Below are 27,551 nucleotides of genomic sequence, written 5' to 3'. Positions count from 1 at the left end.
CCAATTGAAGTATTTCAGATAACAGATGTTGCCCTGGATGTGCTCACCAAGTTGTGCCAAGAAATCTGAAGAACAACCACTTGGCCAACTGACTACAGTGTAGGCCTTGTATTTTCCCTTTAAGGATTTTTGTCTGTATGTCCTCTTTGCATAAATCCATGTCCCTAGTCAGACTATTGACTCCCAGGATGAATGATCTCTTTCTTTAGCTTCTTATATTCCGTTTTTCTTTTTCCCTTTGGGGTCTCAGAACCTTTGAAAATTGGTATTTCTTTTTTTTTTTATTTTTGTGTGGGTGTACTGTCAAATCGGATCTGACTGGTACAGGAGGAGATTGTCCCTTCTTCCCCAGCACAGCATCTGGTGGATTCGAACCGCGCGCCTCTGGGATTGTAGTTGCAGCTCCTTGCCACAAGGAAAATTGGTATTTCTATCTATCGCATTAGCCCTTGATGAGGGGGAATGATTCCTAGCTACCTTAACTGCAGCTTCGTGGTCACGCAAATCAACAACAACTGTGGGACCAATATAAGAGAGTGCTTTCCACACTGTAAAAAGAGCCGGTGGGTTATGAAGAGATTGTAAAGAAACTGGGACACTGTTGTGAAGAGACTGTGAATAAGGTGTAACCAGAGGAACTCAGATAAAGGCCCCAGTTAAAGGTTTTGCTTGCTGGATGATTGAAGGAAAAGCTGACTTATAACTGCTCTGAGATAAAGTTTGCTAGATAATTGAAGAAACCAGAGGCTTCTTGCATGTGTGCTGTTGAACTGAACCTGGACTTTCACTAATTGAGGAGCTGTGCCTGTTAATCTGGCTTGTGACTGTTGGACTAAACCCCTTCTTGTATTTTGAGATATTCTTTGCCTCCTTCATATTTTCCAAGCTACTTCCCTAATAAACCCCATAATTGTGAGTAAAATCTGTGAGTCTTGTAATGAACATCAGACCCCATGATTAGGTGCATTGGCATGTCTGACTATGCAGCTATGTGTATGGTCCTATGGACATTATATTAGGGAATTTTGGTGACCTAGTGGCAAGAAGCTGTGCTGCAATCCCTAAAGTGTGTAGTTTGACTTCACCAGCTGCTCTATAGAAAGATAGGCAGTCTCCTCCCATGCGATTAACTGCCTCTGAAAACTCACTGGTGGGTCAGTTCTGAATCAATGGTACACAACAACAACAATAACAACAACATGGACATTATTGATGGGGACAGTTCCCCTTTATGAAGCAGGTTTAAGTCAGATGCAGCCACTCCTACATTGTTATCTGCTCCTTTTACATCTTTAAACAGGGAATTTGTGTCTGGAAGCTCTCTGAAGTAGTGTTCTATTTGAGGTCATCCTGTCTGTTGGTCCCACGTCACAGACCAGGCCCTGCCTTGGGTGGTCTCCAAAGGATCTCTGACGTTATAGATTAATCCTGGCTTATCTGGAAACATTAAGGCATAGCATGGATTTGGCTGGGGCCAAGGCTCTTGGTGGTGTAGCCAAAGACCACGTAGAGAGTTTTCTGGGGCCAAGGGAGCCAGGGACTCCTAGGCTTATACCAACATGCTGAGCACATCTTCAACAGCTAGGAAAATAGTGACTTCTCATATCCAGAAGTCTGAATGCAGTGAGCATAAGGGTGGTCCTGCCTGGCCAACTGACTCTTCTTGCCTCCTGTGGGTTCTGTCTTGGGCTCCTTGGGCTCTGTCTCTATCAGGAGGACAACCACAGCTACTACGTGTCTCGCCTGTATGGTCCTGGTGAGCCCCGAGGCCGGGAGCTATGGATGGACGTGACTGAGGCCAACCAGAGCCTAGTGAAGGTCCACAGAATCCTCTCCAGCAGCCACCGGCAGGCTTCGGTGAGTGCCCTGGTCTCAGCAGCATCACCCCGGGCTGGGAGGTTATGGGCCAGCCCACCCTGACTGGTCGTAGGCACACCTTCAGGCTGGGACCTGGGAGGTGCTTTCTAGGGAGACTCAAGGGGTTTGTCAAATCTGAGGTGTCCTTCTGTGGTTCTGGGGCATACCCCAGGGATGCCTGTCCTTCACCCTGTCCAGACATGCATGGGACAGGATGGGTCTCCAGCACCTTGGCCTGCGACTAAGCTTATGCTGACTCTCTCCTGTTCCCTATAGAGAGTGGTCTTGTCCTTTGATTTCCCTTTCTATGGGCATCCTCTGCGGCAGATCACCATAGCAACTGGAGGTAAGGCCATGTCAGCAGGGCCCTGGGAAGGGTTTTGAGTTCTCAGCCAGAACTCTATCTCCTAGGGGGTTGTGTAATGGGTGGGGGAGAGACCCTATTTGGTTCTCTTGGGAGTCATGCTCCCTGTTGGGTAGGAGGTCAGTGCATGCCCCAGATCACCCTCCTCATATCAGCTGACTTGCTCTTCAGGGAGAAAGACTAGAGATAGAGATATATAGTTAGAAGCCCTTGTGGGCTGATGGGTAAGTGCTCAGCTGCTGACTAAAAGCTCTGCTCCTTCATTTACCAGATGCTCTGTGGGAGCAAAGACCTGGTGATCTGCTCCCTTATTTATGGCCAAGGTATCTCTGTCATGCAGGATGGCTAAGAATTAGAGGAAACCTGATGACAGACAACAAAGACAGAGAGAGAGAGAGAGAGTGTGTGTGTGTGTTCTGCTGGGCCAGGATGAGCCAGTGTGGGAAGTCCAGGGTCCTTGTATTTTTGAGCCAATTAACAAGGAAGGAGGAGAGGGAAACAGCACTGAGATCTGGGGTTCCTAGGACCAGGACCCCTACACTCAGCCCCGTCCCCCTCGACTGTCATACTTTGATTCCTGTGCACCTCCCCAGGAACCAAGATGGGAGAGGTGAGGGTTACCTCCTTTTCCTGTCTCTGCCCTTTATTCCACAGTCTGGGCCTTTCTTTGATCTGGGACCTTTTTGATGTGTATACTGCAGGCCTAGCTAGAGCCAATCAGGGCTAGAGATGAGGGTAGGAGGCAGAAGCCTGAAGCTCATCTTGGCTTGTACCTTCTTGTACTTGAGATCTTTTTATTCACTCATGTGGGGGATTTCCGGAAAAGTAGCTCCTGTGGGCCCTCTCTGGTAACATCTCTCCCCGTCTTCCTACCCAGGCTTCATCTTCATGGGCGATGTGATCCACCGGATGCTCACAGCCACTCAGTACGTGGCCCCCCTGATGGCCAACTTCAACCCCGGCTACTCCGACAATTCTACAGTCGCTTACTTTGACAATGGTAAGACCCGAGCTCACAGTCTGAGGCCAGCTCTTTCAGAGGAGCCTAAGGTCCAGAGAAAGCAAGGTATTTGGTCACAGTCATGCAGCAGCAAGTCAGGCAGCCACCTTTCTGTTCTCAGTCTCCTCATCTGTAAAATGGGCACAAAAATGCCCTTTACTTTGCAGGCTCTGATGACACAGTGAAGTGAAATTTCTTGGCTCTTAGTAGAAATGGAATCAGGGCCCTTTGTTATCGCACACTCTCACCAACCACCCCTTGAGCACCCCAGAACAGATATTCCCCTGTTTCCTTTCCTTTTCATGTCAGAGATGGGGATAGGCTAGGACGATGTAAGATACTTAGGGTAAGAAGTGTTCAGTTTAGCGTGTCTGAGTGAGAGAGAGGATCCGATTCCTCTCTAGCATGTGAGGCCAAGCTCACGTTCATGGGATGCTCAGCTGCTGCCTCCAGTCAAACTTGCAGACTCGTCCTGTCATCCCTAAGGGGTTATGTGATGATTGATCCTCATCTGTGATGATTGGTCCCCAACCTGTGATCACTGGTGCTCATCTCTGCAGAGCCTGGCCGCCCTGCACCAATTCTCCTTTCAGCCCAGCCTTTGCTCTTCTCCCCAGGGACAGTTTTTGTAGTTCAGTGGGATCACGTCTACCTTCAAGGTCGGGAGGACAGAGGCAGCTTCACTTTCCAGGCAGCCCTGCACCGTGATGGCCGCATTGTCTTTGGCTACAAAGAGGTGAGAGACTGCCACTCTGGAGACAGTGGGGCTTGGAGCAAACATTTGTAGAGAAGGGGGCTTAGTGCTGGGGATGTGGCGGTTGATAAGATGATGATGGACAATGACTAAGGATGACAGAAGAACAGCTGCCTTTAAGTTGTGGTACTGGAGAAGAGTATTGCACATACTATGAACTACCAAGAGAACAAATAGGTCTGTCTTGGAGATGGTGAAACCGAGTTTCTCCTTGGTCGCTAGGATTTTTAAGCTCCATTTCACATACTTTGGGTACTTAGCCATGAAGAAAAGGACAGTCCATGGAAACAGAATCATACTTGGCACAGTGGAGGGACAGTGCAGGAGAGGAAGACTTCAGATGAGATGGAATGATACTGTAAGTGTACCATTGAATCATAACCGACCCATAGCTAATCCTCCAGTGAGTTTTCAGAGGCAGTAAATCACACAGGAGACTGCCCATCCTTCTCCCACAGAGCAGCTGAGGGATTCAAACCCGTGTGCCTTCAGGTTTGCAGCACAGCTTTTTACCAGTAGGCCACTGTTCCCTACATATATAATACCCAATGCTCTTAAGTAGAAATGACTAGTGCCGACAGGGTCTATCATTGGACTTTTCACCTTGGCAAAGTCAGAGAAGGTTTCCCCAAGGAAAGAAGTTGAGATCTATAAGGGTAAGAGTTAGCAAAGAAAAGAAGAGGGGGGAACATGTTCCAGAAAGTGAGAACAATGTATGCAAAGGTCCTGGGGCAGGACTTGAAAGATGACAGCCTGGATGGAGGAATATGAGGGATGAGCATGTACACTTAGGCTGGAGAGGTGAGGTGAGCCATTCAATGCATATTTTAAGAGCAGTAGGATCTAAATTAGGGTAGAAGTGTGGATTACAGGGACACAGCTAGACTGGCCTTTCAAAAGGTTCAATCTGGCTTCAGGGTAAAGTACAGATTGAAGGGACTTCAGGGCTGGATGAAATGAGATTTTCCTAACATCTGGGAATGGTCCTCAGAGCTTGAAGAGGGGCTGGATTGGATGGACAGAACTTGTCAGATTTGAAAGCCCAGAGCCCTGGTGGAACAGTAGGTTAAGTGATAGCGTTAACAGTCTAAACCAACTAGCTGCCCCATAGGAGAAGGGTGAGATTGCCTCTTCCCATTGAGGTTTACAGCCTTGAAAACCCAATGAAGGGCCACTATGGGCCAGAACTGACTTGAAACAGGGGGTTTAGTGTGGACTTAGTTTAGTTTCATTAACAGGATCTGAAGATGTATTCAAAGAGATGAAGGAAAGGGAGGCGCCAGGGATTCCAGGCTTCTGAACTGTGTGAAAGTACCATTTACCGAGATGGAGAAAAGAGGAAAGAAATGAGCTTAGAGGAGGTGTGGGGGGGAAATGAGGTCCAGATTGGGGAATTCTGTTGTATTTGAGCCCTCTGAGAGCACCAAGCAGGCAGAGGGGTCTGGATTTTAGAGGGGCGGTGTGGGCTGGCCTGAGAGTGGTTTAGGGGTTGGATAAAGCTGCTTCTGGCCCTGCAGATCCCCATGTCTGTCCTGGAAATCAGTGCCTCCCAGCACCCAGTCAAAGCAGGCCTGTCAGATGCCTTCATGATTCTCAACCCATCACCTGACGTTCCAGGTGAGTCCCAGACTGGAGGGATGGAAGGGAGAGGGTTGTAGAAGAGGTTGGGAGATGGCTGTGGAGGTGAGGGGAGGGTTAGTGGAGGTAGGGACATGACAATGGAGGTGCAGGGATGGTGGCAGAGGTAGAAGGTGTAGACAGAGGAGTGTTGAACTTGAGCTGGGGGAGGAAAGGAGGTATCACAACTTTCCAAATAAATATTTAAATTTTTTTTTTATTGTGTTGTCTTTGGTAGGAGATATTGGGGAAGCCAGGTTCTTTCCACCCAGTATCCTCTTGCCTTGGAAAACCTCCAAAGTCGTCAATCTGGGATTTTCACATGGTCCTAGAACAGGACCATAATTTCCTCCAGGTGATAGCAGGAACAGCACAGTGGGGTCAGAAACAAGAATCTGACCTCAGCCATTAGCTCCCTAGCATTGCTCTGTAACCTCAGTTGCCTTATCTGTAAACTGGAGGAGTTGTTAGAGGGATGTTTTTTCCTTTCCGGTTCTCCTTTGGCTCTGGTATTTTAGGGGACCACACGTTCTTTCCAGCCCTGGACCCTAGTTCACAGTCCTGTGTCTGTCCCCAGCCCTCCTCCATGGGAGTCTGGGAGTCACACTCCTGGGAGGTCGTCAGCTCTCTCTCTGCTTCTAGACCTTTGGCTCTGAGACTTTTGTACTTCTCTCACACTGAGCTGTATGTGCATAGGTTCTGCCTTGTAACCTGAAAGATCTTACAAGACCCCAGGCAAGTCTGGGCAGAAGGCTCTCATCTAGTCTTCTCCATCCCTACTTGTGCTTGATGGGGCCCGGGGACATTACAAATGCCACCCTGGCCATGCCAGGTCAGATGAGAGAATGTGCTTGAGAGAAGCCATCCCTGACGCTTTCCTAGAGAGCAACAAGGGATCACCATTCTGTGAGATCTGGAGCTGCCAGAGGAAGCATGTTTATTCACATCTCTTCACATACATCATGAGTTCCAATTCTATGCCAGGCCTGCTATGTGCTGTGCATTGCTGAGATCCAGTGAAGAGGAAGACATAGTATTGCTGCTGAACAGAACCAAGCAGGTCTCCTTCCAAGCTTTTATCTAGTACCTTCTGTGTGTAATTATCAGCATAGTGCTACGAGCTTAGCTCTGGGACTGGGGGCCAGGGTTGGAGTCCAAACATTCCATAAGTTGGCTGTGCTTTGGCAAGGCACTGAGCCTCTCTGGGTTTAAGCCTTTATCTGTAAAATGAGCAAAAGAGTGTTACTTTGCCTCCTGCATTTACTGTGAAGAAAAATGCAATTATACATACAGGATAAAGTGTTTGGCCTACTGTCTGACACTTCAAGCCTGAGTCCTGAATTAGCACCTCTTCTGTCAGCCTTCAGTCCTGACTTAACTCAGTACTGTATAATCCAACAAGATATTGGATACTGTAGCAAGCAATACAGGAATAGGAATATTCACATCCCCATACTGGTGTGTCACAGACTAGAAGCCACAATGACAGCATTTTCCTGGCTAATGATAAAAAGACACGTGCTATAGTCCAAGAAGCTGGACTATATGAAGAAGAATGTGGCATCAAGATTGGAGGGAAACTCACTGACAACTTGGAATATGTAGATGATACAACTTGGCTTAAAAATAAGACTTAAAGCACTTACTGATGAAAGACTATAACCTTTTGTTTGGATTTCATCTCAACAACAAACAAAAATCCTCACAACTGGGCCAATAAGCAACATCATGAGAAAAGAATGACGTTTTAGTTTTGCTTGAGTCCACACTGACGCTCATGGAAGCAACAGTCAAGAAATCAAGTCATGTACTACACTTGGCAAATATGGGGCAAAGGACCTCTTTAAAGTGCTAACCAGCAAAATTGTCACTCTGACAACTAAGATGTCCCAGACTCAAGCCATAATATTTTCCAATCACTTCATATACTTTTTGGACACCACTTTGTTTGTTTGTTTTTTTTAAATTTAATTTTATTTTTTTGTGTGCATGTACCGTCAAATCAGATCTGACTGGTACAGGAGGAGATTGTCCCTCCTTCCCCGGCAGAGCATCTGGTGGATTTGAACCGTGCACCTCTGGGATTGTAGTTGCAGCTTCTTGCCACTAGGCCACCAGAGCTCCCCTGGACACCACTTTGATGCCTTTGAATTGTGGTGTTGGCAAAATATATTAAATATATTATGAGCTACCACAAAAACCAATGTATCTTGGACCAAGTTCAGCCATAATGTTTCTTGAGGTCAGAACGGCAGGAGTTCATTTCGTATTCTCTGGACGTGTGATCAGGAATGATCAACACTAGAGGAAGACATCATGCTGTATAAAGTCAACAAGAAAAAGCAAGACTAGGAATGAGGTTTGTGATGATGACGTAGGATTAGGGACGATTCTTCTATCTTTCATGGGGTCATTGTAAATCAGAACTAACTTGACAGCACCTAAGTACAACAACAATGTACATAGCAGCAGAGCTGAGATTTTTGTCATCTTCGTGAACTACTGTTTTATTACTTATGAACGCTTTTCTTTAAATTTTTTGTATTGTGAACAATGCATTTTTTAATTGGTATTTTAATTAACGTTTATATAAAACTTGGATTTCCATTCATTCATTGTTACACATTTTCCCCCCGTCTCCTCCCCATCAGTTTGCTTTTTTTCTTTGGAAAAAAAGTTCTTTCAGTGTTATACATCCCCCGCCCCTGACCACTTTACTACACAGCTCTTATTCTGGACTCTTGTCATGACAATAATACCTAATCATATATCCCTTTTATACAGTTCTCTCCCTCATCTGTTTCAATGCCGGTTACAATATTTACCCATTCTTCCAATTCCCATGTCAATCCTGGGGTTTTGTTTTTTTTTAATTTTCAGAAATTTTTATTTTGTTTCATTCATGAAAAGGAAGGATTTTTTTCCTTTCATTTTACAAACTCCATATTTGAAGTTCATGTAATCATAAAGAACATTATTTGGTGGTTGTTATTTAAGTAGTCCTATTTTATTTTTTACTTATCAGTACATTTATTTTGAGGCCATGGTAATATATATTTTAGTACGGAGCTGTGCTATTGTCCCAAAGGCAGTACCTCTCTGGTTATTCAAATCCATCAACTTCTCAATAGGAGAAAGATGAGTACTCTCCTCATGTACAATTTATAGCCTCTGAAAACCCCCTGCAATCTAACCCTAACCCCAACCTATAAGTCAGCTTATGAGTCAATTATGACTTGACAGCAATGAGTATTTTACTTTTTTTTTAAATTAAATTTTATTAATTTTAATGAACATTTACAGAGATTTTGGATTTCCATTCATTCATTGTTGCACTATCAATCCTGTTTTATAACAGTGGCATTATGCAGTATTTGTCTTTTTGTAACTGAGATATTTCACTCAGTATAATGTCCTCCATGGTCACCCATTTTTTGTTTTTCAGTGCTGCATAATATTCTATTGTGTGAATATACCACAGGTTCTCTACCCATTTGTTTGTTGATGGGCATTTGAGTTGTTTCCAACTCTTTGCTATTGTGAACAAAGCAGTAATAAACATGGGTGTGCATAGACAAATTTCTTATCATTTTCACGAAGTGATAACTTTGGCTGGTCCCAAACTCAAAAGGTGCATGATAATGTATAGAAAAAATGAGATTTCTCTCCCATCTCTGCCCTCTATCTTCCATAGTATTTTGTTGTGTCATCTCCCCAGCACATCCCCTTCTGAAAGAGGATGTAGCACTTCTGTGTCACAGAGCTATAAAAAGGTGATCTCAGACCCAGACCTTCTCAAGTTCATTCACAGAATCCACCATAGAGCCACCTGGCCCATCCCACACACCACCCAGAGGCAGGGACCATCATCCCTCCTCAGCTCCCACAAACCCCACTGCTCTTTGTACAGCCCCCCACCCCCCACCCCAGGATGTTGTTTGGACAGTTCTTTTGTTTTTGTTGATTTAGTGTCACTATTATTTTTAATTTTTTTTCATTTTAACCATCAACAATTATTTTTCTTTTCCCCTCCAATAATAGTACTTAAAAAAAAATCATTCATACATACTTATTTTATGACAGAAGGATGGGCAATCTCCTCCTTTCCCCCTCTTTTAAAAATTTTTTCTAGTTTAAATTTTATTCTAGTTTAATAGTAGTAGATATTTTTTGAGTGAAAGTTTACAAATCATACTGATTTTTTCATTGAGTCATTCATTCTATTTTATATTAATTACAATTGCTAAATATATTGATTTATTACAGTGTCTAGTAAAACATTTTCAGGGGAGTTCTGATGGCTTAGCATTAAGGAGTTATACTGCCAACTCAAAGGTTAAAGGTTCAAATCTACTAGCTGCTCTTCGAGAGGAAGATGGGCAGTGTCTTCCTGTGTGATTTACTGCCTCTGAAAACCTGCTGGAGCATCAGTTACGAGTCTATTCCAACTTGACAGCACTAACAACAACAATCAAACCCTTATTGTATTTTTGCCTTTCCCTTTGCCCAACTTATTTTTATTCCTTTTTACTCCACTCTTCTTCCCCTTTTATCCCTATAAACCCTCCAAGATTGATTCTTTGTGTAAAACTTCCCTTACCTCTTTATATTAGTAGTCTTACATCATAATCGCCCTTTTGGGACTGACTTATGTCACTCATAGTTTGTTTTAGATTCATCTGTCTTGTGTAGAACTTCATGAACTTTTGATCTTTTTTTTTTAAAGCAATAATATTCCAGGTAAAGGTTCTAATAGTGGCACCAATCAAGTTACAGAGGGAAGGTAGTTCTTAGAATAAAAGGCCTATTGACTAGCACTTTGTCTATTATATTATAAAGGTTAGGAATCACAAGATGTAGAGGTTCAACTATGTCGTTTATTGTTCTTAAGTCCTGGAGCAAATTCCATCTACCACTGAGTTGTTTTACAACTCGGAAGTCCGCATGCAAGGCAGAGGTGAAGTAAGGAACTGCTTATGAGATTTTCCGTCAATTCCAACAACTAAGAAATAGTGAGAAGAGTTAGGTCCTCAGAAGGCTTTTTTTATGTGAATGAAAGGGAACAAATCATATTGGTTTTCCATTCAATTGTTCATAGACATTTTGTTTTAGAAGATATTTTCTATTGTTGTTGTTGTTATGTGCCGTCGAGTCGTTTGCGACTCATAGCGACCCTATGCACAACAGCCCTAAACCCTGCTCTATCCTGCGCCAACCGCACCGCCTCTGACACACCCATCCCGATTACCCCAGTCACCGAATCAATCCATCTCATAGAGGGTCATCCCCTCCTGTGCTGTCCCTCCACCTTCCCAAGCATGATGTCCCTCTCCAAGGACCCATCCCTCCTGGCAACATGTCCAAAGTATGTCAGACGAAGCCCCAGAATCCTTGCCTCCAAGGAGTAGCTTGGTTTAATCCTCTCCAAGGAATCTGTTTGTTTTCCTGGCAGTCCATGGTACATTCAGTACTCTTCTCCAGCACCACAGCTCAAAAGCATCCACTCTCCTTCTGTCCTCCCTAGTCATTGTCCAACTCTCTGATGCATAACAAGCGATTGCAAATACCATGGCCTGTATCAGGCGCACCTTAGTCTCCAGAGAGACACCGTTGCTCCTGAATACTTTAGAGAGGTCCCTAACAGCAGACTTTCCAGAGCTCGCCTAAAAAAAATGAATATTTTCTATTACAATTTTTTTTTAACTTTGAATTGTGGTTTGAGGAAAAGTTTACAGAGCAAATTAGGTTTTCATTCAACAATTCACACACATTCTGTTTTGTGACAGACCCCTCAATGTTACAACACTCTTCCCACTTCCTCCCTGTGTTTACCATTTCAGTTATTCCTTCTTTCCTGTCCCTTTCAGCCTTCTGAGCTTTTCCTCAGGGCAAATACATGTAAAATGCACACACACAGAACTCGGAGCATTGATTACATTCTTCCTTTTCCAAACTGTACCTCTGCCATTAACATATATTCATTGTCCTGCATGTTCTGTCTAACACAGAGCAATAGCAGGACACTTTTTTGTGAGCAGACATTATTCTACCACCCGCTCCATGTCCATCACAGAGCCTGAAGGAGCAGGAACTGGTTTGTTCTGTGTCTCTCTCCCAGAGCCTGTGCATGGCAGAGTCTCAGGAAATGTGTGTTGGATTGAGCTGTTGAATGAGGAGGGTGAATTAGAGGAAGTTAGATCCCCTGGGAGTGTCTGAATCCTCTGTGGTTCTGGAATGAAAGACTATTTTAGAACAAGGTCAAGTGAAGAGAGACTGTGGAGGAAGCACAGCCCACCTGAAATAATACGAGGGAGGCTGCGCCTGCTCAGTCAGTCAGGCCTGGAGAAGACGCACGTACTCCACTGTGGGAACTGCTAGATTCTGTGACTCCAGACACTGTGTGCCGAGGAATTGGGTCCACCTCCCGGGCAGAATCCAGCTGACCCCAGACGCTGTCCATGGGCTTCATTTCCCTTCCTTCCATTGCCTGTTCCTTCTTATCATGATTTTTCTAAAATTAGGTCTGGCTGTGTCATTCTCTAACTCCACGTTGCCAACAAGACCAAGTCAAGAACCTTAGTGTGGCATTCAAGGCCGTGCCCAGCTGGGCCTGGCTTGTCTTTATAAGCTCATCTCCATCCTCTCATTCTGCATTCACTGGCCTGAAGACCATCTGTCTGCAGGCTGTCTGCATGCCTGAGACAATTCCTTTGCATAAAATGTCACCCATCTCCATCCTTTTACCACTTGGCAAACCCCTGCCATCCACTGGTCCATCTCAGATGTTGCCTCCTCCATAGCAGAATCTTGTTGTTTTCTTCTGTCTTCTGTCCCCTAGTTCTGTGTTGACACCTTTGGTAGAGAACACTTCACCCAGTTCTGACCATTTGCTCACCAGCTGTCAGCTCCTTTGGGGAGCATTGAACCAGTATCTGAAGCATGGCATGTGCTAAAATTAACAAAGTGGAAGAGTGAGGTTTAGATGCATTTGCTGGAGTGGGAGTGCTACTGAGAGGGAAGGTGGGTCACAGAGATCCTGTTGTCTGTCTGTAGCAGCCCTAAGAACAGGAGCCCAAGTCCACTTGAATTGAGGGGGAGGGTTTTGGTAATTATATCTTTTCTTGACAGAGGTTCGTAACTTCAAGGTTCATGTATGCACTAGGGAGCTCTGGTGACCACTAGGATAAGGAACTGTGCTGCCAAGCTGAAGGCATATGGTTTAAATCCACCAGCTGCTCTGTGAGAGAAAGATGGGCAATCTCCTCCTGTGCCTCTGAAAGCCCTCTGGAGGGTCAGCTATGAATCTGTTCAGACTCAATGGTATACAACAACAGCAACGATATGCAGTAGTGTGGTGTAGGGGAGGGCATGTTCACAACCATGTATCTACCTGAGATAGGAGTGGTGGTTTTCAACAGACTTTTAAATGGGCTATGACCTCTTTTTAAAAGAGTAATAATTTTTATATGGCTAAGAAGTCTGATTTCTCTAGGGCGTCTGATATGATATTCAACCCAGGAAGTAGGCAATTAGTTGATTAGACTGAGCTGCAAATAATAGTAATCCCAAGCCAAACCGCCTGTCATTGAGTCATTTCCAACTCCTAGCAACCGTATAGGACAGAATAGAACTGCCCCACAGGACCGCCAAAGCTTTAATCTTTAGAGAAGCAAATTGCTGTCTTTCTCCCACGGAGCAGCTGGTGAATTTGAACTGCTGACCTTTAAGCTAGCAGCTGAACCCTTCTACACTACACCATCAGGGCTCCTTCCCACAAATAACCAAATTGGGGGAGGGGAACCATCAACAAACCCAGCCTGTTGCCATCCTGTCAATTCTGACTCATAAAAATCCTGCAGGATGGGAGAGAGCTGCCCCAAGGCTCTAAGTCTTCATGGAAGCAACTGTCACAGCTTTCCTAGAAGCCGCTGATGGGTTCAAACCACAGACCTTTAGATTCACAGCTGAGCACTTGACCACTGTGACCAGGGCTCCTTCCAGAAATAACAGCAAACTGTAAATAAACCAGTTGTTGTTGGCTTGTTTCTAATTCATGGTGACCCTGTGTCTGCCAGGGTAGAACTGTGCTCCCTGGAACTTTTAGGTGCTAATTTTTTTCAAAGTTGATCACTAAGCCTTTCTTCCAAGGCACCTGTGATAGACCCGAACCTCTCACCTCTGGTTGGTGGCTGAGTGTTGTAACTATTCGCACTAATCAGGGACTCCTTCTTAGCTTGCTCCGTTATCTAAACTTCAGCGCTTGCTTTTGAGCAGAGTCATAGGGCATGCTTCCCTAATGAGGAGGAGCTGTGTGTCAACACCAGCATCATTTTGCAGGGCACTCAAAAGATACTTTATTTGGCTGCAGCATGCCCTCTCCCAGAAGTCAAATATCATTTTCTCTGTTCATTTGTTTCAGAAACCCTTTATTTTGTGGACAGCATAAAAGCAGCTTCAGCATAGCCCATGGCAAAACGGACAGATTCTGAATTAGCTGAATCAGTTAACAAGGATTTCGTTGTATAAAAGGCTGCAAATTGTAGTTGGCACCTTATGTGATACCAGGATGGCCGCAGGTGGACCAGAACGCTGATCCTTCTTTGCCAGGGTTGCCTGTCTGGGAGGCTGAGTGGAGTCCAGATATATGTCAGAGGTCTACATAGTGAAGGAGGTTGGAGGGAGTGGAATGTCCAAGGCCGAGGACTAGCCCAGGGAGGGGACAGGATGTGGTCACCCAAGTGGCTGACTTGGTCTTCCTCCTCTCCTGAAGAGGCATCCTTCCAAGTGTTCTTCATTCTACCTACTTCTCCGTCTGAGGCTCTTCCTTCCCCTGTTTCCTCTCCCCTTCTGTTTTCCCCTCCACTTTGCTCCTCAAGCATGCTTTCTCTTTTTTTAAATTTTTTTTTAAATTTTATTATTTATTATGTGGGTACCGTCAAATCAGATCTGTGTGGTCCAGGAGGAGATTGTCCCTCCTTTTCCAGCAGAGCATCTAGTGGATTTGAACCGTGTATCTCTGGGATTGCAGTGCAGCTTCTTGCTACTAGGCCACCAGAGCTCCCTTAAGCACACTCTCTTTTACCTGTCCTTTTTCTCTGCCCATTTTCTACTTTGCCTCAATGCTGAGAAAGAAGGTCCCTGGATGAAAAGCTCCTTGGGATCCAGAACCTTCATTGGGTTCTGCTGATGATTCATGGTTACTGAAAGGAAAAGAAAATAAATGAACAAAAGAATGCATAAATGAAACCTGTCTCAGAACACCACCTTCTGTTTTTTGTACCATTACCACCTGTTTTGGGGAAACTTATGACAGGACCTGTCAGTCTCCTGATCTTTCCTGAGTAGCCCAACTCCCTCCCACTGATAACCTGGTATCAAAACTAAACTGGACATGTTGACCTCTCTTTTGAACTCTTAGCATGTTTTGGTTGGGTAGCAGTGTGTCCAGGTCTGGACCTTAGTTTGTCTGAATCTTTAATCAGAGGCAGAGATGAAGCCTCTCACACTTCCAGAAACGTGACTGGGGATAGCTATGTTTTGGTTCTAGGAAGGATCATGCAAATGGAGATTATTAGCCTCTGGTGAGCCTAAGACATTGACAAAATAGTCCAAAAACCAATAGCTCAGGCGAGGATGTTAAGGATTCTGTTAATAAAAGTATTACGAAAGTCACACAATCAAACAAGTGCCAGTTGGCAGTTGAAGTGAGCAAATATTTTTTAATTAGAACTGTATTTGCACACATCAGCCTTCACTCTTTACCACCCCTCGCTTGTCTTCCTCGCCCTGGTAGGAAGATTATTAGGAATCTCTTGATAGGAGATTCTGGAGGACATCTGACCATCTCAGATTCTGGTGTGAAGGGTTCTGGAGTCTCTGAAATCAAGTCAGTGCCTCCATTTCCACTCCATCCCCGAGCCCCCTTTTTCTTTCTCATTTTCCCTTTTTCCTGACCTCCGTGCAGTGGAGAAATCCTGCTTTGTAGGGCTCTATCCGACTTGGGCAGCGTATGTCCGACAGTTTCTGTGGGTGTTTGGCGGCTGCCCTTTTGAGAACGGTCATAATCTGTAGTGGGTTGGAAAGGAAGGGATTTTTCCTTCAGTCTAAAGTTATAATAAGTTATAATAAGGTGCTGAGGTTTTTAATGACTATTTTTCATTTCTAGGTACAAGGCTAGGTAGGGCCTGAGGGCACAGAAACAACTAACACACACAGATTCTGCCCCGAGGGAGCTCACAGCTAGGTGAGCAGCAGTACAGCAGGGTGACATTGGTCCTTGATTGCACAGAGACCTGTGCAGGGGCCACTAATTCTGCCTGAGGGTGGGAAAGGCTCAAAAAGGATCTATTTTTTGATCCAAATCTTGAAGGATAGAGTAGATAAAGGATTTACATTAGATTCTAGACTCAGTGGCCTTACGCATCATGGGAAGCAAGAGATGACAGACCTGAAACTCCACATTTCATTTTTAGCCCATTATATTTTGGTCCTAAAAGGGGTAATTTTTCAGAAAGAGAGATGATGGGTGAGGGTAGAGCTGTGGAAGGCCACCTGGAACTTTTCCATCCCCCTAGACTTCCCACTGTTGTTCAGCTCACTCAAGGCCCAGACCACCTTCTCATAGACTCGGTGTGTCACACAGGGAGGACTCTGCCCACACATTGAGTCTTTGTGCAAGTTGAAAATTGCTGCTCTTTCTCATTAGATGAATCATGAAAAGGTGCCCTTCCTCACACAATCTGTTTCAGGCCCTGGGCATGGCCTTCTCTTGTATCAGCAATCTGTACGTGTGGGTAGGTGTTGGGAGGGCCCTGTGAGCCTCCACTCTTCAGCCTCTGGTCTCTCCTGCCGAAGACCAGGGTAAGCTCGTAGACATACGGTCACTGCCTGATAGAAAAGAGACTTGTCTCTCTCAGCCTTACAGTTGCTCAGGGGAAAAAAAATCATCTTGATGGGATGCGGTATAATTAATAATTTTTAAAAGAGAAAAGATAGAAATGTTTACTTTGGATGCTTGTTAGAAACATAGATAAAGAAACCACAAGCAGGAGTTGCTTGGATCATCCAAGAAAGCCGACTGAGCGTGTCTCTCCTCAGCTCTGTGTGTGATGACTCTCAGCTGGTGGCTTGAAAATGGGCGTGGTGGATATATTTGCACCGTGGAAATTGGCAGATGCTACAAATAAGATCTCTCCATCCTGACCTCAGCTGGTTGTTGTCTGTATAAACTGAGATGTTTACTTGTGTTTTATTGACGATGCAAAGACTGTGTGGATCATAGTAAATTATGGATAACGTTGCAAAGAATGGGAATTCTGGAACACCTAGTTGTCCTCATGCAGAACCTGTCTATAGAAGCAATCATTCCAGCAGAACAAGGAGGTGCTACTGTGTGGTTTAAGAAATAAGAAAGATGGCCTAGTGGCAAGGAGCTGCAACTACAATCCCGGAGGCGCATGGTTCGAATCCACCAGATGCTCTGCCGGGGAAGGAGGGACAATCTCCTCCTGTACCAGTCAGATCTGGTTTGACGGTACACTCACACAAAAATAATAACAAAACAAAAAAAAAAGAAATAAGAAAGACTGAAGTAGAATTGATGCTTTTGAATTGTGGTTTTGATGAAGAATATGTAATATCCCCTGGACTGCCAAAAGAAAAAACACATCTATCTTTTAAAAAGTACAATGAGAATGTTCTTTAAAAGCAAGATGGCAACACAGAAGGGTAATGGAAGTCTCCGGAAAACCCAAAGAGGAGATCAAAGGCCTTCTCTTTGGATCCTATTGGAAGTCACAGCTGGAAAAAGAAAAGGAAAAAAGCAAGGATGGCAAGACATTGTCTCCCATACTTTGGACATGTTAGCAGGAAGGCTAGTGTGGTGTCTTTGAACTGGAGAAAAGTGCCGAATACCCCATGGACTGCCAAAAGAACAGATATTATCTTGGAGAAGGTGCAGCCAGAGTGCTTCTTGGAGGCATAAGGATGAAACTTCGCCTCACATACTTTGGGCATGTTGCTAGGAGAGGCTGTTCCTTGGAGAGGAATATCACTGCGAGGGAGAGGAAGACCCTCAACCAAATGGACTGACAAAATGACCGCAGCAGTGGGCTTGAGGGTGTCTGAGACTGTGAGGACAACACAGGATAGGACAGGATTCAAGTCTGTTTATAGGATTTCTACGAGTCATTCTTGATTCAACGGCACCTAACAACAACGGCAATTCCCCAGAGAAGGCCAATGTTTGGAAAAGTACAACTAAAACTCATTGTCCTTGAATCAGAATCAACTGATAGCTAATCCTCCAGTGGGTTTTAAGAGGCTTGTAAATTACGTAGGAGGAGATTGTCCGTCTTTCTCATAATGAGCAGCTGATGGACCCATGTCACCGGCCTTTGGGTTGGCAGCACAATTCCTTACCCATTAGGCTACTAGAGCTCCCTTGGAAAAGTAGAATCGCAATAAAAGAAGATCCTCAAAGATCGGTTGACGTGGTGACTACAACAGTGAGCTTAAGCACAAGAGCTTTTGTAAGGATGGTGGGGGATTGGGCAGGGTTTCCTTCTGTTATCCATCGGGTGGATGAGCTGGAGGCCACTCAATAGCTCCTAACAGCACTGAATGTTGAGATCTGAGTCTTTGCCAAACACATACACACTTACACACATGTGAGTTCTGGTGGCCTAGTGGAAAGAAGCTCCACTGTCATCCCGAAGGCGTGTGGCTCGAGGCCACCAGGTGCTTCATTGGAGAAGGATGGGGATAGGATGGGCAGTCTCCTCCTGTGCAGTTAACTGCCTCTGAAAACCCATGGGAGGGAGGATCACGATGGGTCAGTTCTGACTGTAGTGTACACAACAACAAAAACAACATAAACATAAGCACCACCCCATTAAAGTCGTATAATTAGCCCATCTTGGAATGAGGCTCACAGAATTTGAGTCTCTTGATCAAGGTCAGAGAAGTGATCTGACAGCAACTGCACTGGCCTCTGTTCTGTGTGGTCTCTCCCTCCAGATGCAGGCTTCTCTCCCCCATGTTCTTAGGAGCCCTCTAGTGGCCAGTGACTAGGTCAGGCCACATTTCAGGACCAGGCCTGGAAGCAGAGTTAAAGAGCCTTTTCCCCTGTGGAAGGAGTGCTCATTCATAATCCTCAGGGACTGGTTTCTGCCTTTCAGATTTGAAGGAAACCATTCCAGGTTCTGGTTTCTTGGGTGAATGGTGTGATAGGAAATGTCAGAACATTCCAAGTTGATGTTTCAAGCAAAGACATTTTTATCTGCAAATCTAGCTTCTGTCTCCCAAGTGTGTTATAGCAGATATTTCTGTCTCTCCACTCCATAGACAAAAGAAAATGAGGCCCAAATGTCTTACCCCAGGGTACCCAGCAAGTTAGAAGCAAAAGAAAAACGTGAGGAGCAGAACTGGAATCAGACTAGACTTCAAGTTCTGCAGAAAGTTCCTACAGGACCTAAAGCAGGGCTTAAACCTGGGCTGAACTTTGCTTGGGTCTCTTTCCCAGCAAGGTCAAGGTTCTCCAAGGTCAGACTGTTTCCCCACAGACATTTTTTGTAGAGTGTTTGCTGTGGGCCACGTTGAGGACTAGATGTCAGCACTCTTCCACCTTCCAAATAGGCCATGATGTGCTGAGTGCTGTGGGAAGAGACCCAATAGTCTGGGCAGGGAGGAAAGAGAGCTAATCAAGGAGGGTTGTTCAGAGGAGTTGAACCTTGACCTGAATCTGCAAAGATGAGTTTTCAAGAAGGAATGGTCTGGAAGAACATTATGGACCGAAGGAAGAGCAATGTGAAGACACTAGTGCAAGCATGAGATCTCCTGTGTCCTGTCCCAGGACCCAGCCAGGCCTCCGTGTCGAGTAGTTTAACCTGCTTATAACAGTGCTTTCCTCTCCAGCTCAACTTGCCTGTCCATGCACCTTATCCCAGCCTGATGGGACATTATTATCACAGGTTGATGGAGTGACTTCCTGCTCTTACTGGCTACATGCTAACTTACTGTACAACCCCTTGTTACATACATGCATGTTTAGGAATCCCTTGCTACAATCTCTTGCCCAGGCTCCAGGAAGAGCCATGAAGCCCTGTGGCTGTGAGATGATGATAGGCTGTGCCTCTGTTTCAGAATCTCGCAGAAGGACCATCTTTGAATACCACCGTGTCGAGCTGGACCCCAGCAAAGTCACCAGTACATCAGCTGTAGAGTTTACCCCTCTGCCAAGTAAGCAGGGCTCATTCCCACTGACCAGGGTGGAGGGCAGGGGCATTCTGCTGTCCTGAAAATGCCTGGGACTTTGATATTATGCAGACTTGATCAGTGCTTTGTCATGGATCCTTGTATGGGTGAAACCACTTAACCTTCTCAGGACTTCCATTTCTTATCTGTAAAATGGGTCTAGCAACACTTCCCTCCTAGAGGAAATACAAGTGAGTAGCATTTAGAACATAAATGGCAGCTCTGACATGTCCCAGGTCCGATGTGAGGTTTGTACTGTGACAGGTATTGCTATTACTGAAATCCAGGAAAAGTGTTCTTAGAGAACCACTAGAATCAGCCCCCTGTACACTCAGTCACCTATGGTTGAAGGCACCAGTGTGACCTCACAACAGAGGCCGTACTGCTCGCATAGACCCCCTCAAATCGAGGTTGGATGCTCTTTGGGATTGGTCAGAGCAGCTAGGGAGAGGGAGGGAAAAGCAGACACATTCCATTTTTGTCTTTTTAAAAGAGGATTTTCATTTCATCTCCAGTCTCATGAAATGGCCAGCATCCTTATCTCACGTATTTGCCAGCATCCTTTAGAAGCCATAGCCTTCTCTCTGCCTTCGTGACATTTCTTGCCTCTCCCTTCCTCCCTGCCTCTTCCCTGGAAGTTCTGGGAGAAAAGGGAAAGAACTTCTAGAATGTTAGGCCAGGGCTCAGCAGGTCTGTGGGCCTGTCCTTGGTGTTCCCTGGAGAAGATGCAGAAACCGTGGGGCCACAGGGCTGGGACACCTGTACAGGTCATACCTCCTCCCTCTATGCAGGAGCCTGTGAATAAGGAGTCCCTCACGGACAGATGAGCGCAAACCTTAAGTCCTAGGATTTGCGTGAAACTGCATTTGGGAGCAAGGGCGTCGAAGGGCAGAACTAACTGCTGGGTAGAAATACCAAGGAAGCATGAAACATCCTGGGAATGCATTTCTGGGACACGCTGTCTGTACATCTAAGCCACTTGCTGCCCTTCTGGTGAATTTTGAGAGCATTTCATAGTTAGCAGGACATCTGAAATGCAGATGAGAAGTAAAGGTCAGTGGATTTTATGATACACCGTGAGGTTCCACTGCTTCTTCTCATGGCTTAGTTTGAGTTGGAGCCTATTAAGGGGCCTTCAGAGTCAACAGGAATGACTGGTCCTGAGCTGCAGCTGTTTGGGGAGGGAAAGCCAATGCTATTTAGGTGGTGATTTGAGCCCCAGGTGGCTGGTTAGCTTTGTCCTGAGAAAGCTTTCTCTTTCTGCACACACCTGGCTTTCCTCTCCATCACTGGGTAGAGGTGGTGGTGGCATGGGGGGTGGGAGGATGTGACCAAGGCACCTGGGATTGTTTCTCCTCCTGGGTGGAAGTGTGCAGTGCTATCTTCAAGCCATTTTTTGTCCAGCCCCTCCTGACTAAGTCAATCTCTCCTCTAAGTGAGAGACCCTTGAAAAGGTGGCCTGGGTGAGGCTGGAGAGCCCACAGAGATTTTACAGCTAGGAGTTCAGACTTTAGACTTAGCCAGACCTCTATTCATATTCTCTCCAAGTCTCAGTTTTCTATAAAATGATGATAACCAGAACATCTAAATATCATTTCTACAAACATTTCTTAACTGCCTACCATGTACTGGGCACTGTTCTAAAGTCTTGGGATATATCAGAGAACAAAACAGACAGAGAGCTCTTGTCTAGACCAGTCTTTGTTTATTTCCCGCCAGTGGCTTTCCATCAATCCTTCCAGGATTTGCTCAAGCTCTGTTGAGCAAAAGGACTCAATCCTACCAACAGCTTTCTACAGAACTACAAAAGGTGATCAGATCATTTGTCTCATACTCACCAAGTCCTGGCTCCCATCCACTGTCTTGCAGGGTTCCACAGAGAGCAAAGTGGGCTCCCTACTTAATGGATCGTGGCACAGCTGCCAGGAAACCCCCATCCAGTAGATGTGTGTGGAGAGCTTATTGAATGATGTGTCATTTTTCTGTAGTCAGGTGTCACTTCTTGTGACACTGTGTCTTATATTAGACACAGTTACTGTACATGAGCGCCCATCTCTCCTTGTAGTAAAATCCAAGGACTCTGTGACTGCTTTTGCCACTCATAGTCATTCAAGTTCACTTAAGTGAGCCGCATTTGCTTACAAGTAGATACCTTTAAATTCACCACGCTCCACACCTCTCTCTCTGCTAGGCTGGTGACCAAAGCGGTCTGAGCACCCTCCAGCAATGTGCCCCCCGGCCCTGTTGCCCTCTACTCCCATCCTGCCGGGCTGCCTCCCCGCTGCATTTCTTCCTCATTCCTGCTACTTTCCTTCTTTCCACTCTGCCTCTCAGGAACGTGCCTGGAACATGCTCCTCCCCGGACCTCTGCACACAGGATCCCTTCTGCCTTGACTTCTCTCTCCCGGGAAAGCTGTGGAGTTCCCTGCCTCCCTCCTCAGGCTCTGCCCATATGTCCTCCCTGTGCGAGGCCTTGCTCATTGCCTGCATCCCTCACTACCATTCTGCCTCTCTGTTCTGTTCTATTTTCTCCCCATCTTTCTCCCCACCAGCACCCTGGTGTGGATTTTCTCTGCATGTATGGTGACGATCTCCTCCATGAGACATCAGCTCCATTCAGAGTGGGCCCCTTCTCTGTTGTTTCTCTATCTGGCAAAGTGCCTTGCCCATGGTGGGCACTTGATAAATATTTGTTGGAGGAATGAATGACTGAGTGAATGGAAAACCTCAGTATAGTTGGGATTGAGTCAGCCAGTAATCAGAGATAATACTGATTGGGCACCCACAATGTGTCAGGTGCTCTGACATCCTCTAGGGAGGAAGACCCTCAACAACATGGGTCGACTCAGTGACTTACACAATAATGATGCGCTCAAGTACATCAGAGATGTGAAGATGATTTAGGACGAGGCAAGGTTCAGGTCGGTTGTTCATAGGGTTGTTATAAGTCATGGTCAGCTCTACAACAACATCAACAACAACAACAGGTCATCTCATTTCAACATCACAGTGATGTAGACAGACAGGTCATATTACCATTTCCGGTTTACAAGTGTGGTATCTGAAGCACAGAAAGGTAGAGAGACTTGTGAAGAGTTGACGTCCAGATTGCTCACTTCCAGTAGCAGAGAAAGGAGTGGGACTGCACATGCCTGGTCAACCCACACAAACAGTGCACACCGGCATCCTGGAAGTGGTCAAACCAGATCAGCTTTAAAAATCCCTTTCAACCCTATGGCTGTAGCCAATGACCTGGAAGTACAATTCCCAGATGCGTTGAAATCCCTTTGAATATACTTTAGCACCCTCAAGGGATAGACCACTGCACTGCAATCCCAGAGGCGCACAGTTCGAATCCACCTCTGATGGAGAAGGAGGGGCAATCTCTTCCTGTACCAGTCAGATCCGATTTGACCGTACACACACACAAAATAATAATAATAATTTTTTAAAAGGGGTAGACCATATCACATAAGTATATAGTTTGTATTTGATTTTTTTTTTTCAGAGTCTGTCTCTCCATGTGACTTTAAGCTCCAAGAAAGCAGGAACCCGATCTTATTGCTGAATTTCCAGCACCATCTCAGGGCCAGACCCAGGAGGATAATGTCTGGATGGATGGATGAGAGAGGAGGGAAGAGGGATAGATCAGGGCTGGACTCAAGGGTGGCCTGTAAGGCCCCGGCCAAGTCAAAGATCTGTGAGCACCCAGCTTTTAGTGAATCTGTACCTTTGTGCCTGTGAGGCATCCAGCATCCATTGCCTCTGCTTTCTGTCTTGTAGCCTGCCTGCAGCATCAGAGCTGTGAAGCCTGCATGTCCTCGGACCTGACCTTCAACTGCAGCTGGTGCCATGTCCTCCAGAGGTTAGTGCCCAGCTCGTCCTCTGGTTCCCATTAGCCGTGATGAAGGAGGGCCAGAGGATGGCACAGTTCCATTCCCGGCCTCTTGGCTGAGCAGTTTGCTAACAGTTGCCAGCAGTTTGCCAACATGAGGCCATCTCTGGCCAGTGTCACCATTGACCATTAGGAGAAGATTGTCACAGAAGTGTACTTCTGCCTGAGGTACCAGTCAAGGTACGGGGGTGGCAGAGTATGACCTGAGACAATGTCACAGGAAAATTTTCACATTCTGGAAAAGGGAGGGTTGTCCCTTTGCAGGGCATGGCTTCTCAAAGAATGGTCCACAGCAGTAGACATACACAATGACATCCCACTCCAGACCCTCTGCATCAGAATCAAAGGGAGAGGACCTCAGAGGCCTGTGTTTTAACATGGCCCCTCGGCTGCAAACAGGCATGAGAGAACTGTAGACTTAGAGACAGGACTTGAGCCAAAGACTTAATGCTGTTGGGCAAGAGCCCGTGACTCTAAAGCTCCGCCTTGAGATTGTTCCCAGGCTGCATCAGGGTTTCCTGAAAACCAGGAGGTGGAAATTACAGACATCCATGGAAAGTTGGGAGAAGCTACCAAAGTTGTTGTTTGCTTGGTTTTGGGAACAGAGGGAATTCTGGGTGAGAGTCAAGTTTACTGAAATCCAACTCCTGTTCCACTCCTTGTTCTGAAATCACTTCCTCACAGAATTTGAGCTCTGTTCTCCTGATCAAGATAAATAAATGGCAAGAAGAAAAAGAATAATAAACAGTAAATAATAATAACAATAATGTCTTTGGGGACCAGGGCTCTCATGAGAGTGGGGAGCCCTATGAACTCCAAGAGTCTCTGAGGCCACCTTGAAAATTGCAAAATGACAGTCTCCGTGTTCTCATGCAGCTGCCAGCGTTTGTCAGCCATGCATCTGTCAGTGTTCGCTTTGCTCCTCTCCAGGCTCCTGGTGCACGAACAGAAGCTCTTGTCTATCCAACCCACCTATTTAGCATACGGGACACAGCGCTGTGCTGGGGAGGAAAGGAGGGACTTAAGTCAGAACCCCCTGTGCTCCTCGCTCCTCATCAGCTGTGTTTTTATTCACTCTCTAAGAGACCTCAGTTTGTTCTCCTTTAAAATGGGCTGAGGTTATGTGGCTCAGATGAGGAACACACACATCCCCTATTCATCCACCTACCATTGTTTTATCTCTTTTTTTCAATAATTTCAATGAACATTTACAGAGAATCTGGATTTCCATTCATTCATTGCTTTATCTCTTAAAAAAAAAGGCAGCTTTTCTACAAAGCCCTCAGAACCCCATGCATGAGAGAGATGGTAGTGCCTGGGAGAAATATGTGGGGTAGACCCAGCTTGGCGGTCTGTGGATCAGGGTTTTAAAAAACATGACTAGTTGTTGTTGTTGTTTTAAAAAATGCTTTTTCGTTCCTTCGGCACCACCATGGCAGTCAGCAAGAACAAGCGCCTTACAAAAGGTGGCAAAAAAAGGAGCCAAGAAGAAAGTGGTTGATCCATTTTCTAAGAAAGATTGGTATGATGTAAAGGCTCCAGCAATGTTCAATATAAAAAATATTGGGAAGACATTAGTCACAAGGACTCAAGGAACCAAAATTGCATCTGATGGACTCAAGGGTCGTGTCTTTGAAGTGAGCCTTGCTGATTTGCAAAATGATGAAGGTGCATTTAGAAAATTCAAGCTAATTACTGAGGATGTTCAAGGCAAAACCCAACTTCCATGGCATGGATCTTACCTGGGACAAAATGTGCTCCATGGTCAAAAAATGGCAGACCGTGATTGAAGCACATGTTGATTTCAAAACCACCAATCGTTATTTACTTCCTCTATTTTGTGTTGGTTTTAAAAAAAAAATGCAACAATCAGATTAGGTAGACATCTTATGCTCAGCACCAACAGGTCCGCCAAATCTGGAAGAAAATGATGGAAATCATGACCCGAGAAGTGCAGAAAAATGAGGTGGTCAATAAATTGACTCCAGACAGCATTGGAAAAGATATAGAAAAGGCTTGTCAGTCTATTTATCCTCTCCATGATGTATCTGTTAGGAAAGTAAAAATGCTCAAGAAGCCCAAGTTTGAATTGGGCAAACTCATGGAGCTTCATGGTGAAGGTGGGAGCTCTGGAAAAGCTACTGGAGATGAGACAGGTGCAAAAGTTGAACGAGCTGATGGCTATGAGCCACCAGTTCAAGAATCTGTTTAAAATTCAGCCTTTTAATACTTACAAATAAAAATGATTATTTGTGAAAAAAAATATGAGCAGCAAAACTCTGAGCCCAATATCTGCTGGAAGACTGGATAAAAATGCAAATTCCTGGACCCCACCTAGACCCGTTGAATACCAACCTCTGGGACCAGGATCCTGGGAATCTGATCTTTAAAATGGCTTGTCTTGTGCACTGGCAAGTTTGGGAGCCATTGTCTCAGCAGAAGAGACAAAAGCCAGCTGACCTCAGCTGAGCCCTGAAATCCTGGGGCTGGCTGCCACCCCGTGACTCAGCATCCACAAAATGCTGGGCTATGAGAACCTCAAAGGGAGTCAGATGCAAACAAAATTCTCACATTGACGCAGCCCCCATTTAGCATAACCATCCACATGCAGAAAATAATGGAGCCAGATACCATGCCAGTGCAATGACTTGGGGCCAGCTCAACCCCACAAAGTTGTTCAAGTTGGGGAAGGAGCAAGGCCTGATGCCCTCCCTGGATCTGCACAGGTCGAGGCTCTGTCAGTGGGAGTGCAAGGCGGACTTGTTGCTGGAAGGCCCCGCCCTTGCCCTGTCAGCCTGGCCTCTCCAGCACGTACCCCTACCTTTCAGGTCTTTAGAGCCTCAACTACAACTAACAGCAGACTAGCACATCCCTACAAAGCCAGTGGGCAAGGCTGTGGGGCTGTAAACCATCAAAAGTTGCATCCAATCACAGCATAACTTCTCGGAGTTCCATTCTCCCTCCCTCTGCAGCTCCCTGCCTTTAGCTCCCTGCTCTGAAGCCAGATCAGATTCCATTTTCCCTCCTATGAATGAGCATCCCCCCCCCCCCCCCCCGTACTGTGTTTTCCCCAGCAGGCCACCCAGGAGCCTGAGGGCAGTCTTAACTCTGGGATGTGGCTCAGGGAATGAGAATCATGATCTTTGCCTGGTAGTCTCATGAAGGGTCCCATGAGATGCTGCCAGCATGTGTGGCTGGGGCAGCACTTGGCACTCAGGAGCCACTGAATAGATGGTCATTCTTTATGCCCTGAGTCTGCATTCATTGGTAGGTTCCAGGATTACAAGATGATGCTATTATCAGCTACCAGGAAGTTCTGTCCTGACCTACAGGGTCACTATGAATTGGAAATGACTACAATGAGTTTGGGATTTTTAAAAAGCCTCTGCATATAAGAAACAGGCCTTATTTCTCTCCTTTACTAATCACACTGACATGTTGACTAATCTAATGCTCACCTTTGGCCCAGCTTCTCCCTCCCTGCCAATCTCGCCTCATACGTAGACCTCTTCAAAGGACCGAGGATGAAGTGTGTCCACATTCCGTAACTGATCTAGTCTTCACCAGATGAGTTCCTTAGATTCTCAGTCATTTCAAGGTACCACAGAGTCAAAGGGACTCTGAAGGTCATGAAACACCATGCAGTGCACCCACCACCCCACCTTCTCCATTGAGAGCTGGGACAGAGGATGATGGGGGAACACAAGCCTCTCCTTCTAGGGAGTGGTAGAGGGAGTAGGGGATCTGTCCAGTGAGCGTGGGAGCTGGATCTGAGTGGTTGACCCTCTGTACCGTCAGAAAGCCCTAACTT

At 45.7% G+C, this 27,551-nt stretch overlaps 1 protein-coding gene across 1 annotated transcript in view; it reads left to right on the top strand.

Moving 5' to 3' along the window:
- The window catches only part of PLXDC1 (plexin domain containing 1), an 81,046-nt gene that overhangs the window by 41,101 nt on the left and 12,394 nt on the right, over positions 1 to 27,551 (top strand). The window contains exons 3-9 of the mRNA XM_006889372.1: positions 1,714 to 1,857; positions 2,134 to 2,203; positions 3,099 to 3,221; positions 3,839 to 3,957; positions 5,493 to 5,592; positions 19,735 to 19,830; positions 23,629 to 23,710. Of these exons, the coding sequence (XP_006889434.1) occupies positions 1,714 to 1,857; positions 2,134 to 2,203; positions 3,099 to 3,221; positions 3,839 to 3,957; positions 5,493 to 5,592; positions 19,735 to 19,830; positions 23,629 to 23,710 (734 nt within the window). The remainder of the gene's footprint in view (positions 1 to 1,713; positions 1,858 to 2,133; positions 2,204 to 3,098; positions 3,222 to 3,838; positions 3,958 to 5,492; positions 5,593 to 19,734; positions 19,831 to 23,628; positions 23,711 to 27,551) is intronic.

This window comes from Elephantulus edwardii, unplaced genomic scaffold, assembly GCF_000299155.1.
Source record: "Elephantulus edwardii isolate Elephantulus edwardi_28Jun2011 unplaced genomic scaffold, EleEdw1.0 scaffold00077, whole genome shotgun sequence".
NCBI classification, from domain to species: domain Eukaryota; kingdom Metazoa; phylum Chordata; class Mammalia; order Macroscelidea; family Macroscelididae; genus Elephantulus; species Elephantulus edwardii.
The sequence above is the reverse complement of the archived record's forward strand: the minus strand, read 5'-3'. Positions and strand labels throughout refer to the sequence as shown.